The sequence below is a fragment of the Chlorocebus sabaeus genome, chromosome 12 (assembly GCF_047675955.1).
Source record: "Chlorocebus sabaeus isolate Y175 chromosome 12, mChlSab1.0.hap1, whole genome shotgun sequence".
Taxonomy (NCBI): Eukaryota; Metazoa; Chordata; class Mammalia; order Primates; family Cercopithecidae; genus Chlorocebus; species Chlorocebus sabaeus.
Window position 1 is genome coordinate 82,382,731 of NC_132915.1, and position 17,729 is coordinate 82,400,459.

At 44.4% G+C, this 17,729-nt stretch overlaps 1 protein-coding gene across 2 annotated transcripts in view; it reads left to right on the plus strand.

The window, feature by feature from the left end:
* The first annotated feature begins 4,722 nt into the window (after positions 1-4,722).
* HSDL2 (hydroxysteroid dehydrogenase like 2) overlaps positions 4,723-17,729 on the plus strand; it is an 83,126-nt gene continuing 70,119 nt past the window's right edge. The window contains exon 1 of one of the 2 annotated variants that reach the window (XM_007968401.3): positions 4,723-4,857. In XM_007968401.3, coding sequence (XP_007966592.1) covers positions 4,841-4,857 — 17 coding nt within the window. In that variant the 5' untranslated portion in view covers positions 4,723-4,840. The remainder of the gene's footprint in view (positions 4,858-17,729) is intronic. The other variant, XM_037983654.2, reaches the window with a different exon arrangement.

Genomic DNA, 17,729 nt, shown 5'->3' on the forward strand with positions numbered 1-17,729 from the left:
TACAGCCCATGAATCATTGTATAATCACACATCTAGTCATCTCTCCTTCCATGCAAAGTGCACATCCAGGTGCACTGCTCAAAGTTCTGCCCACTGGGAAGATTTCCCTTCACCACTGCCCTTCAGGGATGTCCTAGAAAGGGGCTGTAGTGCTGCAGCTGTCCACTTTCAGGGGGTGCCTGCATATCAGGCAAAACATCTGTGAACCAGGCCCTAGTCTTCTCTTTCTCTGTCAACTGATCATGATCATAGGGAACTCCCCATGAGGCCATTGGTGCAGGCTGGGGGAGAGAAGCCAGGGTGGCAGGAGTGGAGACCATGGGCATTTGAGCCACTTCCTCACGTAACTTATTCCTCAGGTGACTTCAAGACCGGCTAGAGCCCGATCACACATATACCACTTCCACTGGATGACAGAATGGTGCTGTGCACAACCCACTTTATGGCTAGATGGGTCAGAAAGCACTCAGTTCATGAGAGGCAGTTCAGGTCACATGGTGACTTGATGACCCATAGTCAAACGTTCAGTTTCCACCAAAGCCCAGTAACAGGCTAAGAGCTGTCTCTCAAAAGGAGAGTAGTTATCTGCAGAAGATGGCAGGGCCTTGCTCCAAAATCCTAGAGGCCTCCACCGTGAGTCATTTATGGGTCCTGCCAAAGGCTCCAAATAGCATCCCTATCTGCCACTGACCCCTCAGGCACCACTGGATCTGCTGGGTCATATGGTCCAAGTGGCAGAGCAGCTTGCACAGCAGCCTGGACCTGTTGCAGCGCTTTCTCCTGTTCTGGACCCTACTCGTGGTACCAAAATCTAAATTAGTCAGGGTTCTCTAGAGGCACGGAACTAATAGGATATAAATATACGTTTGTGTGCGTGTGTGTGTGTGTGTGTGTGTAGGGGAGTTTAAGTTTTCATTTTTTTTGAGACAGACCCTTGCTCTGTCACCAGGCTGGAATGCAGTGGCGTGGTCTTGGCTCACTGTAACCTCCACCTCCCGGGTTCAAGTGATTCTCCTGCCTTAGCCACCCAAGTAGCTGGGACTACAGGTGCGTGCTACCACGTCCAGCTAATTTTTGTATTTTTAGTAGAGATGGGGATTCACCATGTTGGCCAGAATGGTCTCAATCTCTTGATCTTGTGGTCCGCCTGCCTCGGCTTCCCACAGTGCTGGGATTACAGGCGTGAGCCACCGCGCCTGGCCTATTAAGTATTAACTCACATGATCACAAGGTCCCATAATATGCCATCTGCAAGCTGAGGTGCAAGGAGAGCCAGTCCAAGTCCCAAAACTGAAGAACTTGGAGTCTGATGTTGGAGGGCAGGAGGGGGATAAATGCACAGGGGAAGGATATAGGCTGGGAGGCTAGGCCAGTCTCATCTTTTCAGGTTTTTCTGCCTGTTTTATATGCACTAGCAGCTGATTAGATGGTGCCCAGCCAGATTAAGGGTGGGTCTGCTCTCCCCAGTCCACTGACTCAAATGTTAATGTCCTTTGGCAATACCCTCACAGACACATCCAAGACCAAAACTTTGCATCCTTCAATCCAATCAAGTTGACACTCAGTATTAACCATCACAAGCCCTATGAAATAAAAAGTTTTATGACCCCTTTCTTCCCAGAATTATGAATGCCAATTTACTTGCTCTACATTTATACAACTTCAATGACCTGGGGCAGGTAGGTTTGCAATGTTTTGTTACTTCCCCATTGTCCATACTCACTTGTGTCCTTGGCCATGGCCAACTAATTTACAGGTTCAAACATTTCCCAGCACTTTGGAAGGCTGTGTGGTGGGAGGACTGCTTGAGGCGAGGAGTTCAAGACCAACCTGGGCAAAATAGTGAGACCGCTGTCTCTATAAAAAGTAAGATTAGCCAGGTGTGGTGGCACATTCCTGTGGTCCTGGCTACTTGGGCGGCTGAGCCCAGGAGGTTGAGGCTACAGTGAGCCATGATCGTGCTGCTACACTCCAGCCTGGGTGACAGAGCAAGATCTTATCTCAACAAAACAAAACAAAACAAAACACATTGTACTAGACTGTCTTAGTATTTGAAGCTTGAACAGATACACAGAAAAGACAGAGAAGCCACCTACAACGCATTCTAGAAAGAAGATCATGCTGCTGAGGATCATGGAAGTATCCTGGTTCCCATTGTCAAGCTTAGTTGTTCAGCTCTTCCTTAAGTTATATAAACTATCCCAGAATTCTTCTAAATTCCCCAACCCCTTTAATTTGGTTTAAATTAGCCAAATCAGGTTATTGTTGCCTATAACGAAAACTTAAGGGAAATAAATTGGTTGGGAGAATGTGTTGTAGCCAGTAGCCTGTCAAGAAAATGTTGCATTTTTAAGTGGTTTTGTCAAGCTGAGAAGGGATGAAGTGAGGGAGACTTATTTGACTTTCAAGATATTTGGCTTTCAAACCATTTGTTTTCACTTCTTGACTGTGTTATCACCATCCCCCCAGGACTTTACACCAGAAATCTGAAGGTCACCACTGATACCATCTTCCCCTCTTTGTTCCTATGTCTAATCATTAGTTACATCTGCCAGGTTCCATACCTTGAGTATGTCTTTTCATTCCCACTATTACTGCCTTAGTTCAGGTTACTGCTTTTCTTACACATTACATTACTATGGGCTTTTAAATGGCTTCTGTGCCTTTACTCACAAACTATTCACGCTGCAGTCAGAAGTGTTCTTTCTGAGCCAAAATTATTCACTTCCAAAATGAAGATCTAACTATGTTCACAAGTGCTCTCCTTCTTCACCCATTCCCCACTCTAGTGTTAATCTAATACTAGGTTAATCAAGGTAATGGGGTAGAAGGTCATGGGTAACTCCAAATCACACTTTAAATGAACTCTAGTCAAAGTACTGAATACAATGGATATAAACTTGCTTAGTAAAACTACCTCTAATAATTTAGGAATAAATTTGCCTTCTGTGAAAGCCATCCCAAACTACAAAAATAGTATAATTACAGGTATTTAAGCTCACAAAATATCAAGGTTATGACTGAAAAATTGGCAAAGGTTTTTTGTTTCGCCTCTTAGTTGAGCTCTGTGTAACAAATGGAAATAGAAGCACACAAATTCAAAAAAAAGGACTCTAACAGACTGAGGATATTGTGGCTTTCAAAAAGGAGAGAACATTTTAGATGATACGAAGAAAATGTCACCCCATTACTCAGAATTCACTCTATTCGACAGGTATGTACACCCCTCAGCAAGTGCTCCTAAGGATGAGAAGTGAGTAAGTTTTTCCATCTATCTCTATCAACACTCTTCCTAAAATACCTAATGCTTAACAAGTCTAAAGAACACATTGGCTACTCATACCTCCCATAGGCAGAGACCTTGTCCTTTTTGTCCTGCTGTATCTCAGGTAACCAGCAGTCACTGAGCGGATGCTAATACATTTGCAAATTCCTCTGGAGCCTCTAAAGACCATATCATGAATCATCAATTCAAATGCCTATAGGAGTAGGGCAGGTGATATGATTGAGTAAACAGAGTCATTTTAGGGCCTATAACAAAGGGGAGAGAGGCCAGGAGCGGTGGCTCACGCCTGTAATCCTAGCACTTTGGGAGGCCAAGGTGGGCCAATCATTTGAGGTCAGGAGCTGGAGACCAGCCTGACCAACATGGTGAAACCCCGTCTCTACTAAAAATACAAAAAAATTAGCCGGGCGTGGTGGTGCATGCCTGTAGTACCAGCTACTCAGGAGGCTGAGGGAGGAGAATCGCTTGAACCCGGGAGGCGGAGGTTACAATGAGCCGAGATCCGCGCCACTGCACTCCACGCCACGGCGACAGCGAGACTCCGTCTCAAAAAACAAAACAAAAACAAAGGGGAGACTACAACTACATAAGCCATCTCCAGGCTAGTTTCTTTAACGAGTCTTCATATAATAATCTCCTCAGGGTCCTGTTTTATCCCTACAAAATACAAAACAGTTCCTCGTGTCTTCCTTCAAATACACTACAGTCTTTAGCTCATCAGGGTAGCTGAGTTAATCCAAGGCGTAATCCCAAAAGCGAAACTGAATGTCAGAATCGATCATCTCAACACTCATTCCAGAAGTAAAAACTTCTTCTGCAAGTTCAGCTTTTGACTATGAATTCTTCAGCGCGACTTTTGCAGAGAGCTCTGTTCCAAGAAGCTGGCGGCTTAACACAAACTATCTACTCATGCACAAGGTGAGGCCGGCTTGGGTCCAGATTCGGCGGGAGAGTGAAAAAGTTACGCCGGCCGACTTTAACCACAAAGGCAATTTCTGCCCAGGGCTAGCGTTCCCAGAGGGGCCCGAGGGCGCGCCAGGCTCGGGTGTAGGGGCAAGAAGACCCAGAGCTAAAGCACCCCCGGAGGGCCCGCCGAAGAGAGGGCGGGCTCAGGGCTCAGTGACCCTCCCAGCTCGGAGCCAACGCTGGAACACGATAGCGCGAGGAGAAACCCCTGCGGACGGCGAAAAGGCGAACGTAGCGGATGACGCTACTCAGACGTTAGGCGCCGACGGGAGCCTGATTGTCACCGTATAGGACCAGTGAGGGGGCGGGGCGGAGCTGTGCCTCAAAGCGCCTGCGCGGAGAGCCCCTCTCAGGGACCAGGCTGGGAGGCGAGGAAAAGGAACGTGGGGCGCAGGAGGCCCACTGCATACGCAGGCGCACTCGGCGATCCCGGCTTTTCGGCTCACCCGTTCCAGCACAGGCCTTGGGGCGGGGCCTCGGGTGCAGGGGCGGGGCCGGGGCGGGGATAAATGCGGAGGGACTGGCCGGCTTTCGCTCTCAGCTCGCAGCCGCCGCAGTCGCCGCCACCTCCTCTGATCTACTAAAGTCATGTTACCCAACACCGGGTAAGGGGGTCGGGGCGGCGCGGGGAGAGACCCGGTCGGGCGAAGGGCGCGTCTCGGGGGGGCCGCCGCGGATCGCCCGGGCTGGCCGGCCCGGCGGTGGGAAGTCAAGGATGCTACCTGGGCACGCTCTAAGCTCTGGTCCGCTCTGGGCGCCGTGCGCCGAGAATCTGCGGTAACGCGTGGAAAGGAACACAAAGTTTTGTGTTACAGGGTGGCAGCAGTGTGGAAACCTCTTCCACTGGTAAAGGGCCGAGGGTAAGTCACCCTGCCGCCCGCAGTGCTGGCCCTCCCTGAATTTAGCAGGAGTGCATGCCTGGCCGAATGCGTGCGAGTTCTAGGTGAAAGGTCGCAGGAGCAGCTCCAGAGTTTAAATGTAGAGTTTTCACTGTTCCTGACGCTCAATTCTAGAGTAATAATGGAGTGTTTAAAAACTGATTTCCAAATTAGAAACAAATTAAACCGATCTTAAAACGCGGGTATCTTTTAGGGATTTTTTTTCACCTTAAAAAATTGTGTTAAAATACGTATAAAATTTGCCATCTTAACCATTTTTTAAGTGTACACTTTAGTAGTGTTAAGTAGATTCATATCTTTGTGCAGTCAATCTCCAGAACTTTTTTCATCTGCAAGCTGAAACTCTATCCATTAAACAACCCCCTCTTCCCCACCTCCGCTCATCCACTGGCAACCACCATTCTACTTTCTGGTTTATGTAAGGTCTGGGTATCTTGAGTTGAGTGACATGTTGTCAGATTTTGTGATTTGCCTGAAACATGCAGGCATATAGCCAAAGACTTAAAACAGTTCAAAGAGTATAGGGTAAAAAGTGAGTCTCCCCATCCGTAAAATCTAGTCCCCCAGTTATGTTATGTTTCTGTTTCGTGCATGTATAAACATATTTTGTCTACATCCATACCCCCACACACACAGGTACACAGACACACACCCTTTCTTAAAAGTAGCAGCAAACTCTGTTCTTGGTCTTGCTACTTTTAGTTGGTATGTCTTGGGACATTCTTTTTTTTTTTAAAAGACAAGGTCTCCCATGTTGCCCAGACTGGCCTCTAGCCTCGAACCCCCAGGCTGATGTTCCTTCCTTCTTAGCCTCTGGAGTACTTGGGATTACAGGCATGCACCACTGTGCCCAGGGACAAACATTTTTGGTACATGCAGATCTTCCGCCTCCTTTTTTTTTTTCTTTTGAGACAGAGTATCGCTCTTCTCCCAGGCTGAAGTGGCGTGATCTTGGCTCACTGCAACCTCCGCCTCCCGGGTTCAAGCGATTCTCCTGCCTCAGCCTCCCTAGTAGCTGGGCCTACAGGCGCGTGCCACCACGCCATGCTAATTTTTTTGTATTTTTAGAAGAGACGGGGTTTCACCATGTTAGCCAGCGTGGTCTCGATTTCCTGACCTCGTGATCCGTCCGCCTCGGCCTCCCAAAGTGCTGGGATTACAGGTGTAAGCCACTGCGCCTGGCCCCTCCTCCTTTTTTTTTTTTTTTGAGACAGAGTCTCGCTCTGTCGCCCAGGCTGGAGTGCAGTGGCGCCATCTCGGCTCACTGCAAGCTCTACCTCCCGGGTTCCGCCTCCCGGGTTCACGCCATTCTCCTGTCTCAGCCTCCCAGGAAGCTGGGACTACAGGCACCTGCCACCACGCCAGGCTAATTTTTTTGTATTTTTAGTAGAGACGGGGTTTCACCGTGTTCACCAGGATGGTCTCGATCTCCTGACCTCGTGATCCGCCCACCTGGGCCTCCCAAAGTGCTGGGAATACAGGCGTGAGCCACCGTGCCCGGCTACCCCTCCTCCTTTTTAATGGTTGCGTAATATTCTGTAACAGCCTGAGTATCCATTATGCAAAATGCTTGGTTCCAGAAGTGTTTTGGATTTCAGATTTGGTTTGCTCAACCTGTATATGAATATACCTTTGTTTATTTAACCTGTTCCCTATTGTTGGATACTAGACTGTTTCCAGTTTTTTGGATACTCTTTTTGCTTCCATGATTATACTTATATTTCTCTATTTGCATATATGTAAATGTATATGTAGGGATAAACTCCTGGAAGTGAAATTGCTGGATCGAAGAGTAGATGTGGCTGACACAGTGGCTCACGCCTGTAGTCCCAGTACTTTGGGAGGCCGAGGTGGGCGGATCACTTGAGGTCAAGAGTTCGAGACCAGCCTGGCCAACATGGCGAAACCCTGTCTCCACTAAAACTACAAAATTACAAAAATTACAGATACAAAAATTAGCTGGGCCTGGTGGCGGGCACCTGTAATCCCAGCTACTCAGGAGGCTGAGGCAGGAGAACCGCTTGAACCTGGGAGGTGGAGGTGGCAGTAAACCGAGATCATGCCACTGCCCTGCCCTCCACCCTGGGTGAAAGAGTGAGACTCTGTCTCAAAAAGAAAAAAGAGTACATGCACTTTATATTTTGATAGATATTGCCAGATGACCCTCCAGAAGGGTTGCACACCCAAAAGGATAAATGAGACCCCCTAATCCCACATGCTGGCTAACTGCAAAATAGTTAATGATGAAAATCTAATTAGAGAAAAAAGTGTCACCTCATTATTGTTAAAATTTGCATTTATTTTGTCACAAGTGTGGATTTGGATCTCTTTGTATATTTAAACCAGGGACAATTTGATCCCCAGAGGACATTTGGTACTATCTGAGGACATTTTTGATAGTCACAATTGAACGGGGATGCTAATGGCATCTCACGAGTAGAGTACAGGGATGCTGGTACACATCCTACAATGCACAAGCATTCGCTACAACAAATAATTATGTAGTCCAAAAGGTCAGTCGTGCAGAGGTTGAGAAACCCTGGTTTAAAGCCGTCTATGTATCTTCATATTTGTCTGGCTTAACAAATGAGGTTTTTGATTAATCTCTGAGGGCTCCGTGTATTTTAAAAATTTGTCTTGCCGGGCGCGGTGGCTCACGCCTGTAATCCCAGCACTTGGGGAGGCCGAGGCGGGCGGATCACAAGGTCAGGAGATCGAGACCACAGTGAAACCCCGTCTCTACTGAAAATACAAAAAATTAGCCGGGCGCGGTGGCAGGCGCCTGTAGTCCCAGCTACTTGGGAGGCTGAGGCAGGAGAATGGCAGGAACCCGGGAGGCGGAGCTTGCAATGAGCCGAGATGGCGCCACTGCACTCCAGCCAGGGGGACAGAGCGAGACTCGGTATCAAAAAAAAAAAGAAACAAAATTGTCTTTTATCATGTTACAAATATTTTCCAGTTTTTCATGTTGCATCTGGACTTTGATTATACTGTTTATTTAACATGGAGAAACGTGTTTTTGTGAAGCGAGAGTTATCAGTCTCTTAAGGCTTTTGCATTTTTGTGAGAAGCCTTTGAGTTAAACCAAGATCTTTCTTTCTTTTTCTTTTTTTTTTTTAGATGGAGTCTTGCTCTGTTGCCCAGGCTTGAGTGCAGTGGTGCGATCTTGTTTCACTGCATCCTCTGCCTCCCAGGTTCAAGTGAGTCTCCTGCCTCAGCCTCCCAGGTTCAAGTGATTCTCCTGCCTCAGCCTCCCAAGTAGCTGGGATTACAGGCACACAACGCCATGCCTGGCTAATTTTTATATTTTTAGTAGAGTCAGGGTTTCACCATGTTGGCCAGATTGGTCTCAAACTCCTGACCTCAAGTAATCATCCTGACTCAGCCTCCCAAAGTGCTGGGATTATAGGTGTGAACCACTGTGCCTGGGCAGATCTTTCTATAATTAGTTTCCTTCTAATATTTTTATGGTCTTATATTTTTATATTTTTCAAATATATTTGTATTGTATGTATTTTTTGTAGTCAGATTTTTTAGCCCCCTGGGATTTGTTTCAGGAAGTGAGTTAGGAAGCCTACTTGATTTTTCTTCAGATGGCTGCTCAGTTGTCCTAGCAGCATTGACTTAATAGTTAATCTTTTTTCTTCTGTTCGAAATTCTACCTCTGTTGTATATTAAATTCTTGTACATGTAGAGGTTTCCGGACTTTCTGCTCTGCTACTTTAGTCTGTATTCTTGTACCAGTACCAACCTGTTTAATTAATTAATTGAGACAGGGTCTCGCTCTGTCACCCAGGCTGGGGTGCATTGGCACTATCATAGGTCACTGCAGCCTTGATCTCCTGGGCTTAAGGAGTCCTCCCAGCTCATCTTCCCAATTAGCTGGGACTACAGACATGCGCCATAATGCCTGGCTATTTAAAACAAATTTTTTGTAGAGGATTCTCACTTTGTGGCCCAGGCTGGTCTCACACTCCTCCTCCTGCCTCAGCCCCAAAGCGTTAGGATTACAGATGTGAGCCACTCTACCCAGCCCAAACTATTTTAATTGCTTTAGTTTTATAAAATGTTTTAATATGTGGGAAAGCTAGTTCCCACCACATTTGGATTATTTTTCAGAATTTTCCTTGTTATACTTGGGTATTTATTTTTCCAAATGAATTTTAGAATAATTTGTATAGTTTTTTGGAAACAATTGTTCTTCCTTTTTAAAACAGTTAACAAAAATTTCAGCACTTTTACCTGATTTTGGGGTACCAGAGAATTTTAGTAAATTAAACTGTAAGTTAGCTCTGCATTAATAAGTTTTAGCCATCTATCAATAATACTAAGAAATTTGGAGCCTTCTTTGAAGCGCTCTTGCCTTCTATATTCTGGTACTAATGCTTTGGAGCTGGAGGGCTTCCTTACTGGCACAGATTGGGGTTATGTTTGCTTTTTTTTCTGCCAATGCCAAAGACTCTGAGTGAGGAAGAAAATGCCCTTTCTCCTACTGGGAATCAATCCAGCTATACTCAAGGCAAAGAGATATGGCTTTTTCACAGCAATACTTGGGATATTTTCTTGTAAATACTTATATTAAAAATCACTTTAACCTGTGGTCCCAGCTACTTGGGAGGCTGAGGTGGGAGAATCACTTGAGCCCAGGAGGTTGAGGCTGCCGTGAGCTGTTGAGGCTGTTGTGGTAAACTGAGGACCAGAGAGACCGATATTGGGAAGACAGGAGGATGTTTATTTAAGGTACGCACCGGCTCAGTGGATTCACGTCCAAAAAGCTGAGCCTTGAACAAAAACAGATTTTAGCTTATACAGACCAGCATACAAGAGCAAAACAAAGGCAGTAAATTTTACAGTGACAAGTCACGTAATCCATAGCATAACTGCTGACCTGGCACTCACCTGTGGCCTTGCATAGCTAGTGGCCTAGCAGCTGCATTGAAAAAACAGGAACTTTGCAAATCTTACTTAAATACAAGCATTGGCAAACATAGTCATAACTAATAGTACAGGAGAGACAGTAAAGGAAATCGTTTTTCTTCTTTTAACCTTGCTCAGGGGTGTTTGGAGCTCATTTCTGCAGGCTAGGTCACCATGATCTGTCTATAGCCTTGCTTGCAGTAGTGAAGAACTTGTATTTTTCACTTAACCCTTACTTTCCTTGGAGTGAATAAATGCAATATTTATTTTTCTTTAAATTTCTCCCTCAAGGCGACAGGGCAAGACTGGCAAAAGAAAAACACAACAATAACAAAACCACTTTAATATTTTGTGTATACTGCCTTTTGTATAAAAAAAGGAAGGGATAATTTTTCACATACATGGAGTGTGATATCTAAATATATATATGTATATTTGCTTATCTTTGAAAAAAGTACAAAAATGATAGGCCAGAAATTAATGAAGCTGGTCACCTATAGGTAAGAGATCAGACTTCTTTTTTAAAAGGTTTTAAGTTTCATTTATTTATTATTTATTTATTTATTTATTTTTTTGAGATGGAGTCTTGCTCTGTTGCCCAGGCTGGAGTACAGTGGCGTGATCTAGGCTCACCGCAACCTCTGCCTCTTGGGTTCAAGCGATTCTCCTGCCTCAGCCTCCGGAGTAGCTGGAATTACAGGTGTGCACCGCTACACCTGGCTAATTTTTTTTTTTTTTTGGGATGGAGTCTTGCACTGTCACCCAGGCTGCACCTCCAGGGTTCAAGCAATTCTCCTGCTTCAGCCTCCTGAGTAGCTGAGATTACAGGTGCCTGCCACTATGCCTGGCTGATTTTTTTTTTTTTTTTTTTTTTGTATTTTTAGTAAAGACAGGGTTTCACCATGTTGGTCAGGCTGGTCTTCAACTCCTGACCTCGTGATCCACCTGCCTCAACCTCCCAAAGTGCTGGGATTACAGGCATAAGTCACCGCACCTGGTCAATTTTTGTATTTTTTTTAGTAGAGACGGAATTTCACCACCTTGGCCAGGCTGGTCTCGAGCTGACCTCAGGTGATCTGCCTACCTCGGCCTCCCAAAGTGCTGGGATTACAGGCGTGAGCCACCGCACCCGGCCTTAATTCTTTTTTAACCCCACAAGTATTATTTTATTATTATTGTACTCTTTCTAAAAAAGATTTCTGTACTTATTTACCAATATCTTTGGTTTTCCTATTTTCTTGAATTTCAGACCTTCCATGTGGAAACACTTTTCTTCTGACTGAAGTGTAACCTTGAGTAAATAAGGTATAAGACAGAATGAAAAAGTATTTGGATTATAATGAAATAAATAATGCTGTAGTTATTTGCCGATGATGTAATTATCCTGCACAGAAAACCACAATAACGTATAACTGAATTGTTATAATAAAAATTTAAGAAAATTGCTATATATAAAAGTCAACAAATAAAAATAATTTTGAGCTTGGCATGGTGGCTCATGCCTGTAATCCCAGCATTTTGAGAGGCCAAGGTGGGAGGACTGCTTGAGCCCAGGTATTCAAGAAGACCACCCTGGACAACACAGTAAGACTCTGTCTCTACCAAAAAAAAAAAGAAAAATCAAGCATGGTGATGCACACCTGTGATCCTAGCTATTCAGGAGGCTTAGGTGGGAAGATTAGTTGAGCTGGGGAGGTCAAGTCTGCAGTAATCTGTGATTGTGCCATTGCACACTAGCCTGGGCGACAAAGGTATACTCTCTCAAAAAATAATAGTAAGTTAGATTTCTACACAAGCAAAAATCTGCAAGAAGTATATAGTACATAGCAATAAAAATGAGAAGTTCAAAATCCCAGATATGGACTCCACTACAGGACAAATTATGTATATTCTTCAGCAAATAAATGGGATAAAGAGTGGAAGGGAAGCTGGCACTGATTAAAAGAGAAACTCTTAAGGTATAACAACCAAATGTATTGAGATCCTTATTGGATCCTGATTTGATCAGGCCAACCACAAAAAAAACTGAGATAGTTATAAAAGTTTGAACATAGACAGATATTGGGTGATATTGAGAAATTATTGTTAATTTTCTTAGGTATAATAATGACATTAGTATTTTTAAAGTTTTTATCTGTTAGAAAAGTAAATACTGAAGTATTCATAGGTGGAAAGTACATAACCGCTGGGATTTGGTTTCTTTTCTTCTTCTTTTTTTTTGTTTTTGAAACAGGGTCTCACTCTGTGGTTCAGGCTGGAGTGCAGTGGTGTGATATCAGCTGACTGCAACCTCCGCGTTGTGGGCCCAGGTGATCCTCCTACCTCAGCTTCCTGAGTAGTTGGGACTACGGGTGCATACCACATGCCCGGCTAATTTTTCTATTTTTTAGTAGAGATGGGGTTTCTCCATGTTGCCCAGGCTGGACTCAAACTCCAGGGCTAAAGAGATCTGCCCACCTCCGCCTCCCAAAGTGCTGAGATGATAGGCATGAGCCACCATGCCTACCCGGGATTTGCTCTCTGATGATTGCTTTCACAATTTAGTTGTTGGATAAACATGGAAGCTTATTATACTCTTTTCTGGTTTTTTGAATGTATTTGAAAATTCCATAATAAAAAGAGTCTTTGTTTTTGCACTGATTGTTTATTGGTTGCAAGGGACGGAATAGTAACTGTGCAGTGGAGAAATATGGTAACACTATGGATAGATGATAAAAATTAACATTATAAAGTGAGTACAGATGGACGTTGTATGCTGCCCTATGGGATATACTGAGGAAAACACAGTATCACATGTTCTGGTTGGAAATGCATAACCAGAATCTAATCATGAAGAAATATCAGTTGAATCCAAAATGAGCATTCAGCCAGGGGTGGTGGCTCATGCTTGTAATCCCAGCACTTAGCAAGGCCAAGGCAGGAGAATCGCTTTAGCCCAATCGTTCAAGACCAGGCTGGCCAACACAGTAGGACTCTGTCTCTACAAAAAATAAAAAAAATTCGCCGGGCTTGATGATGCGTGCCTGTAGTCCTGGCTACTCAGGAGACTGAGTAGGAGACTTGCTTCAGTCCAGGAGGTCAAGGCTGCAGTGAGCCCTGATCGCACCACTGGACTTCAGCCTTGGTGACAGGGCAAGACCCTGTCTCAAAAAACAAACAAACAAACAAGCCCGGTGCTGTGGCTCACGCCTGTAATCCCAGCACTTTGAGAGACTGAGGTGGGCAGATCACGAGGTCAGGAGTTCAAGACCAGCCTGACCAACATGGTGAAACCCCATCTGTACTAAAAGTAGAAAAATTAGCTGGGCATGGTGGCACGTGCCTGTAATCCCAGCTACTCAGGAGGCTGAGGCTGGAGAATCACTTGAACCTGGGAGGTGGAGGTTGTAGTGAGCCGAGATCGCGCCACTGCCCTCCAGCCTGGGAGACAGAGCTAGACTCTGTCTCAAAAAAAAAAAAAAAAAAAAAGGCCAGGTGTGGTGGCTCACAGCTGTAATCCCAGCACTTTGGGAGCCTAGGCCGGTGGATCACAAGTTCAGGAGTCCAAGACCATAGTGAAACCCCGTCACTGCTAAAAATACAAAAAATTAGCCAGGTGTGGTGGTGCATGCCTGTAATCCCAGCTACTCAGGAGGCTGAGGCAGGAGAATTGCTTGAACCTGGGAGGTGGAGGTTGCAGTGAGCTGAGATTGTGCCACTGCACTCCATCCTGGGTGACAGAGAGTGACTCCATCTTGAAAAAGAAAAAAACTAAGGATCATTGTATTTTTAAAAAAGGAGTGCAGACTGTATTTTTCAAAAGGTCAATATCATAAAAGACAGAAGAGGCTGCAAAAATGTTCTAGATTAAAGGAGACTAAAGAGATATGTCAATTAAAAGCACTACCCTAAACCGGGTCCTGTAGTGGAAGGAAAAAATGCTCTAAAGGGCATTATTGAATCAATTGACAAAATTAAAATACTATGAAAGTAGATACGTAAGAGACCAAGCTTTGATGTATTCAGATCACTTTTTTTTTTTTTTTTTGAGACAGGGTCAGTCTCTGTTTCCCAGGCTAGAGTACAGTAGTGTAATCATGGCTCACTGCAGCCTTGACCTTTGGGCTCAAAAAATCTTCCTGACTGAGCCTCCCGAGTAGCTGGGACTATAGGCGTGCACCGCCACACATAGCTAATTTTTTAATTTTGTAGAGACAGGGTCTCACTATGTTGCCCTGGCTGGTTTCGACTTCTGGGCTCAAATGATCCCCCTGTCTTGGTCTCCCAAACTGCTGGGATTATAGGCATGAGCCACTGCACCTGGCCTCAAATCACTCTTAAGTGTTTTGGAGAAAATAAGATATAAAGAAGGAGAAGGGAGAAGGAGAGAAAATGAGCACAAATGCTAAATCATTGGGGTAAAATATTAACCATATATGAATCTGGGTGAAGGATATGTGATTATTTTTTGGTACTACTATTATTCTTGCAACTTTGAATTATTTACAAATAAAAAGTTGGAAAAAGTTAAAAATAATAGAGTACCTAGGAAAAAAGCCAACAAAAGATGTATAATACCTTTCTGTAGGAAATTATATAACAATGAAAAACATTAGAAAGACCTAAATAAACAGGGAGTTATACCATGTTCATGGATTAGAACACTCACTGTCACAAAGATGTCAATTCTTTCCACTTTGAATTATAGACTTATTATAATTTCTATCAAAATCTCAACTGATTTCACTTGATCAGTTAGATAATGAGATTCTAAAATATATGTGGGCCAGGCACGGTGGCTTATGCCTGTAATTCCAGCACTTTGGGAAGCTGATGCCAGTGGATCACTTGAGGTCAGGAATTTGAGACCAGGTTGGCCAACATGGCAAAATCCTGTCTCTACTAAAAATACAAAAAATAGCTAGTCACGGTGGCGCATACCTGTAGTCCCAGCTACTCAGGAGGCTGAGGCAGGAGAATCACTTGAACCCAGGAGGCTGAAGTTGCAGTGAGCTGAGATCGCATCACGGCACTCCAACCTGGTTGACAGAGCGAGACTCTGTCTCTAAATAAATAAATAAAGTAAAAATTAAAGTAAAATATATGTGGAAAAGCAGAGGTCCAAATATAGCCAGAAACTCTTGAAGAAGAATAAATTGGAATTATTTGCCTTATCAGTTATTTTAAGACTGATAAAGCTGTTTTAATTAAGGCAATGTGGTCATGTAGATTAGTGGAAGAGAATAGAGAGTCCAAAAGCAGATATATATATTTATGGACATTGAGTTTGTGACAGAGTTGATATTGAAGAGCTGTGAGAAAGATGGGGATTTCAGACTTGGACAGTTGGTTATCTATGTGGGAAAAAATGTATTAGTCCCCTACCTCCGTTTATACACACAAATTAATTCCAGGTAGATTAAAGACCAAACTTACTAATTTATCTGTTTAGAGACAGGGTCTTGCTCTGTCACCAAGCTGGAGTGCAGTGACACGATCATGGCTCACTGCAGCCTCAACCTCCTGGGCTCAAGCAATCCTCTCACCTCAGCTTCCTGAGTAGTTGGGACTACAGGTGCACGCCACTACACTGGGCTAATTTTTTTTATTTTTTGTAGAGACAGGGTCTCACCATGTTGCCCAGGTTAGTCTTGTACTCCTGAGCTCAATGAATCCTCCCATCACGGCCTCCTAAAGTACTGGGATTATAGGTCTGAGCTACCACACAAGGGAGCTCAAGACCAAACTTTAAAAGGTAAACCATGAAACTTTTGAAATACAAATTAATACACTTACAGGAAAAAAAGGATTTTTTAAGATTCCCAAAGCCCGGGCCATAAAAGAAAAGAATTATACATTCCTTAATATTAATGAATTTTCTAGGCCGGACGCAGTGACTCACACCTGTAATCCCATCACTTTGGGAGGCCAAGGTGGGCAGATCACTTGAAGTCAGGAGTTCAAGACAAGACTGGCCAACATGGTGAAACCCTGTCTCTACTACACATACAAAAAATTAGCCAGGTGTGATGGCACATGCCTGTAATCCCAACTATTTGGGAGACTGAGGCAGGAGAATCACTTGAATCCAGGAGACAGAGGTTGCAGTGAGCTGAGATCACGCCACTGCACTTCAGTCTGGGTGACAGAGTAAGACTACATCTCAAAAAAAAAAAAAAAAAAAAAAAGGAATTTTCTATAATCCCAGTGCTTTGCGAGGCTGAGGCGGGAGAGTCGCTTGAGGCCAGGAGTTAAAGATGAGCCTGGGCAACATAGCAAGACCCTGTCCCCCTCAAAAAATAAAAAAATTAAATTAAGCAGGCATATTGGTATGTACCTGTAGTTCCAGCTACTTGGGAGGCTGAGACAGGAGGATTGCATAATCTCAGGAGTAGGAGGTTATAGTGAGTTATGATTGAGCCACTGCACTTCAACCTGGGTGACACAGCAAGACTCTGTCTCCAATGATAAAGAATTTCTGCTCATCAAAAGACGCTATAGGCCGGGCACGGTGGCTCAAGTCTGTAATCCCAGCACGTTGGCAGGCCAAGGCGGATGGATCACGAGGTCAGGAGATCGAGACCATCCTGGCTAACACAGTGAAACCCCGTCTCTACTAAAAAATACAAAAAACTAGCCGGGCGAGGTGGCGGGCGCCTGTAATCCCAAATCCCAGCTACTCGGGAGGCTGAGGCAGGAGAATGGCATAAACCCGGGAGGCGGAGCTTGCAGTGAGCTGAGATCTGGCCACTGCACTCCAGCCTGGGCCACAGAGCGAGACTCCATCTCAAAAAAAAAAAAAAAAAAAGACACTATAAAAGTAGTGAAAGAGCAAGCCACAAATGAAAAGATACTGAAATGTATGTAATTTATAGACTTGTATGACTCAATAAGAAAAAAGTTAACCTTATTTATAGAAAAATGGGCAAAACTGGCCAGGCTTGGTGACTCACACCTGTAATCCCAGCACTTTGGGAGGTGGAGGCAGGTGGATCACCTTGAGGTCAGGAGTTCGAGACCAGCCTGACTAAAATGTAGAAACCCCATCTCTACTAAAAGTACAAAATCAGCTGGGTGTGGTGGCACATCCCTGTAATCCCAGCTACTTGGGAGGCTGAGACATGAGAATCGCTTGAACCCGGGAGGCGGAGGTTGCAGTGAGCCAAGATTACACCATTGTACTGCAGCCTGGGTGACAAGAGCGAAACTCTGTCTCAAAGGAAAAAAAAAAAAAAGAAGAAAAATGGGCAAAACCAATTAATAGGAACTTTGCAAGAGAAGGAACACAAGTGACCATTAACATGGGAACAAAAATATATTCTACCTCATTAGTAACTGGGGAAGTGCAAGTGAAAATCACATTGGGATATCATTTCATAATACAGAATTGGCAAAAAAATTTTAAGGTCAGATATTACCAAGTGCTGGGGAGGTTGTGGAGCTACAGGAACTCTTATACTCATTCACTACTGCTGGTAATATTATCCTCTTTGGGCCAGGTGCAGTGGCTCACGCCTGTAATCCCACAACTTTGGGAGGCCGAGGTGGGCAGATCATGAGGTCAGGAGATCAAGACCATCCTGGCCAACATGGTAAAACCCTGTCTCTACTAAAAATACAAAAATTAGCTGGGCGTGGAGGCATGCGCCTGTAGTCCCAGCTACTTGGGAGGCTGAGGCAGG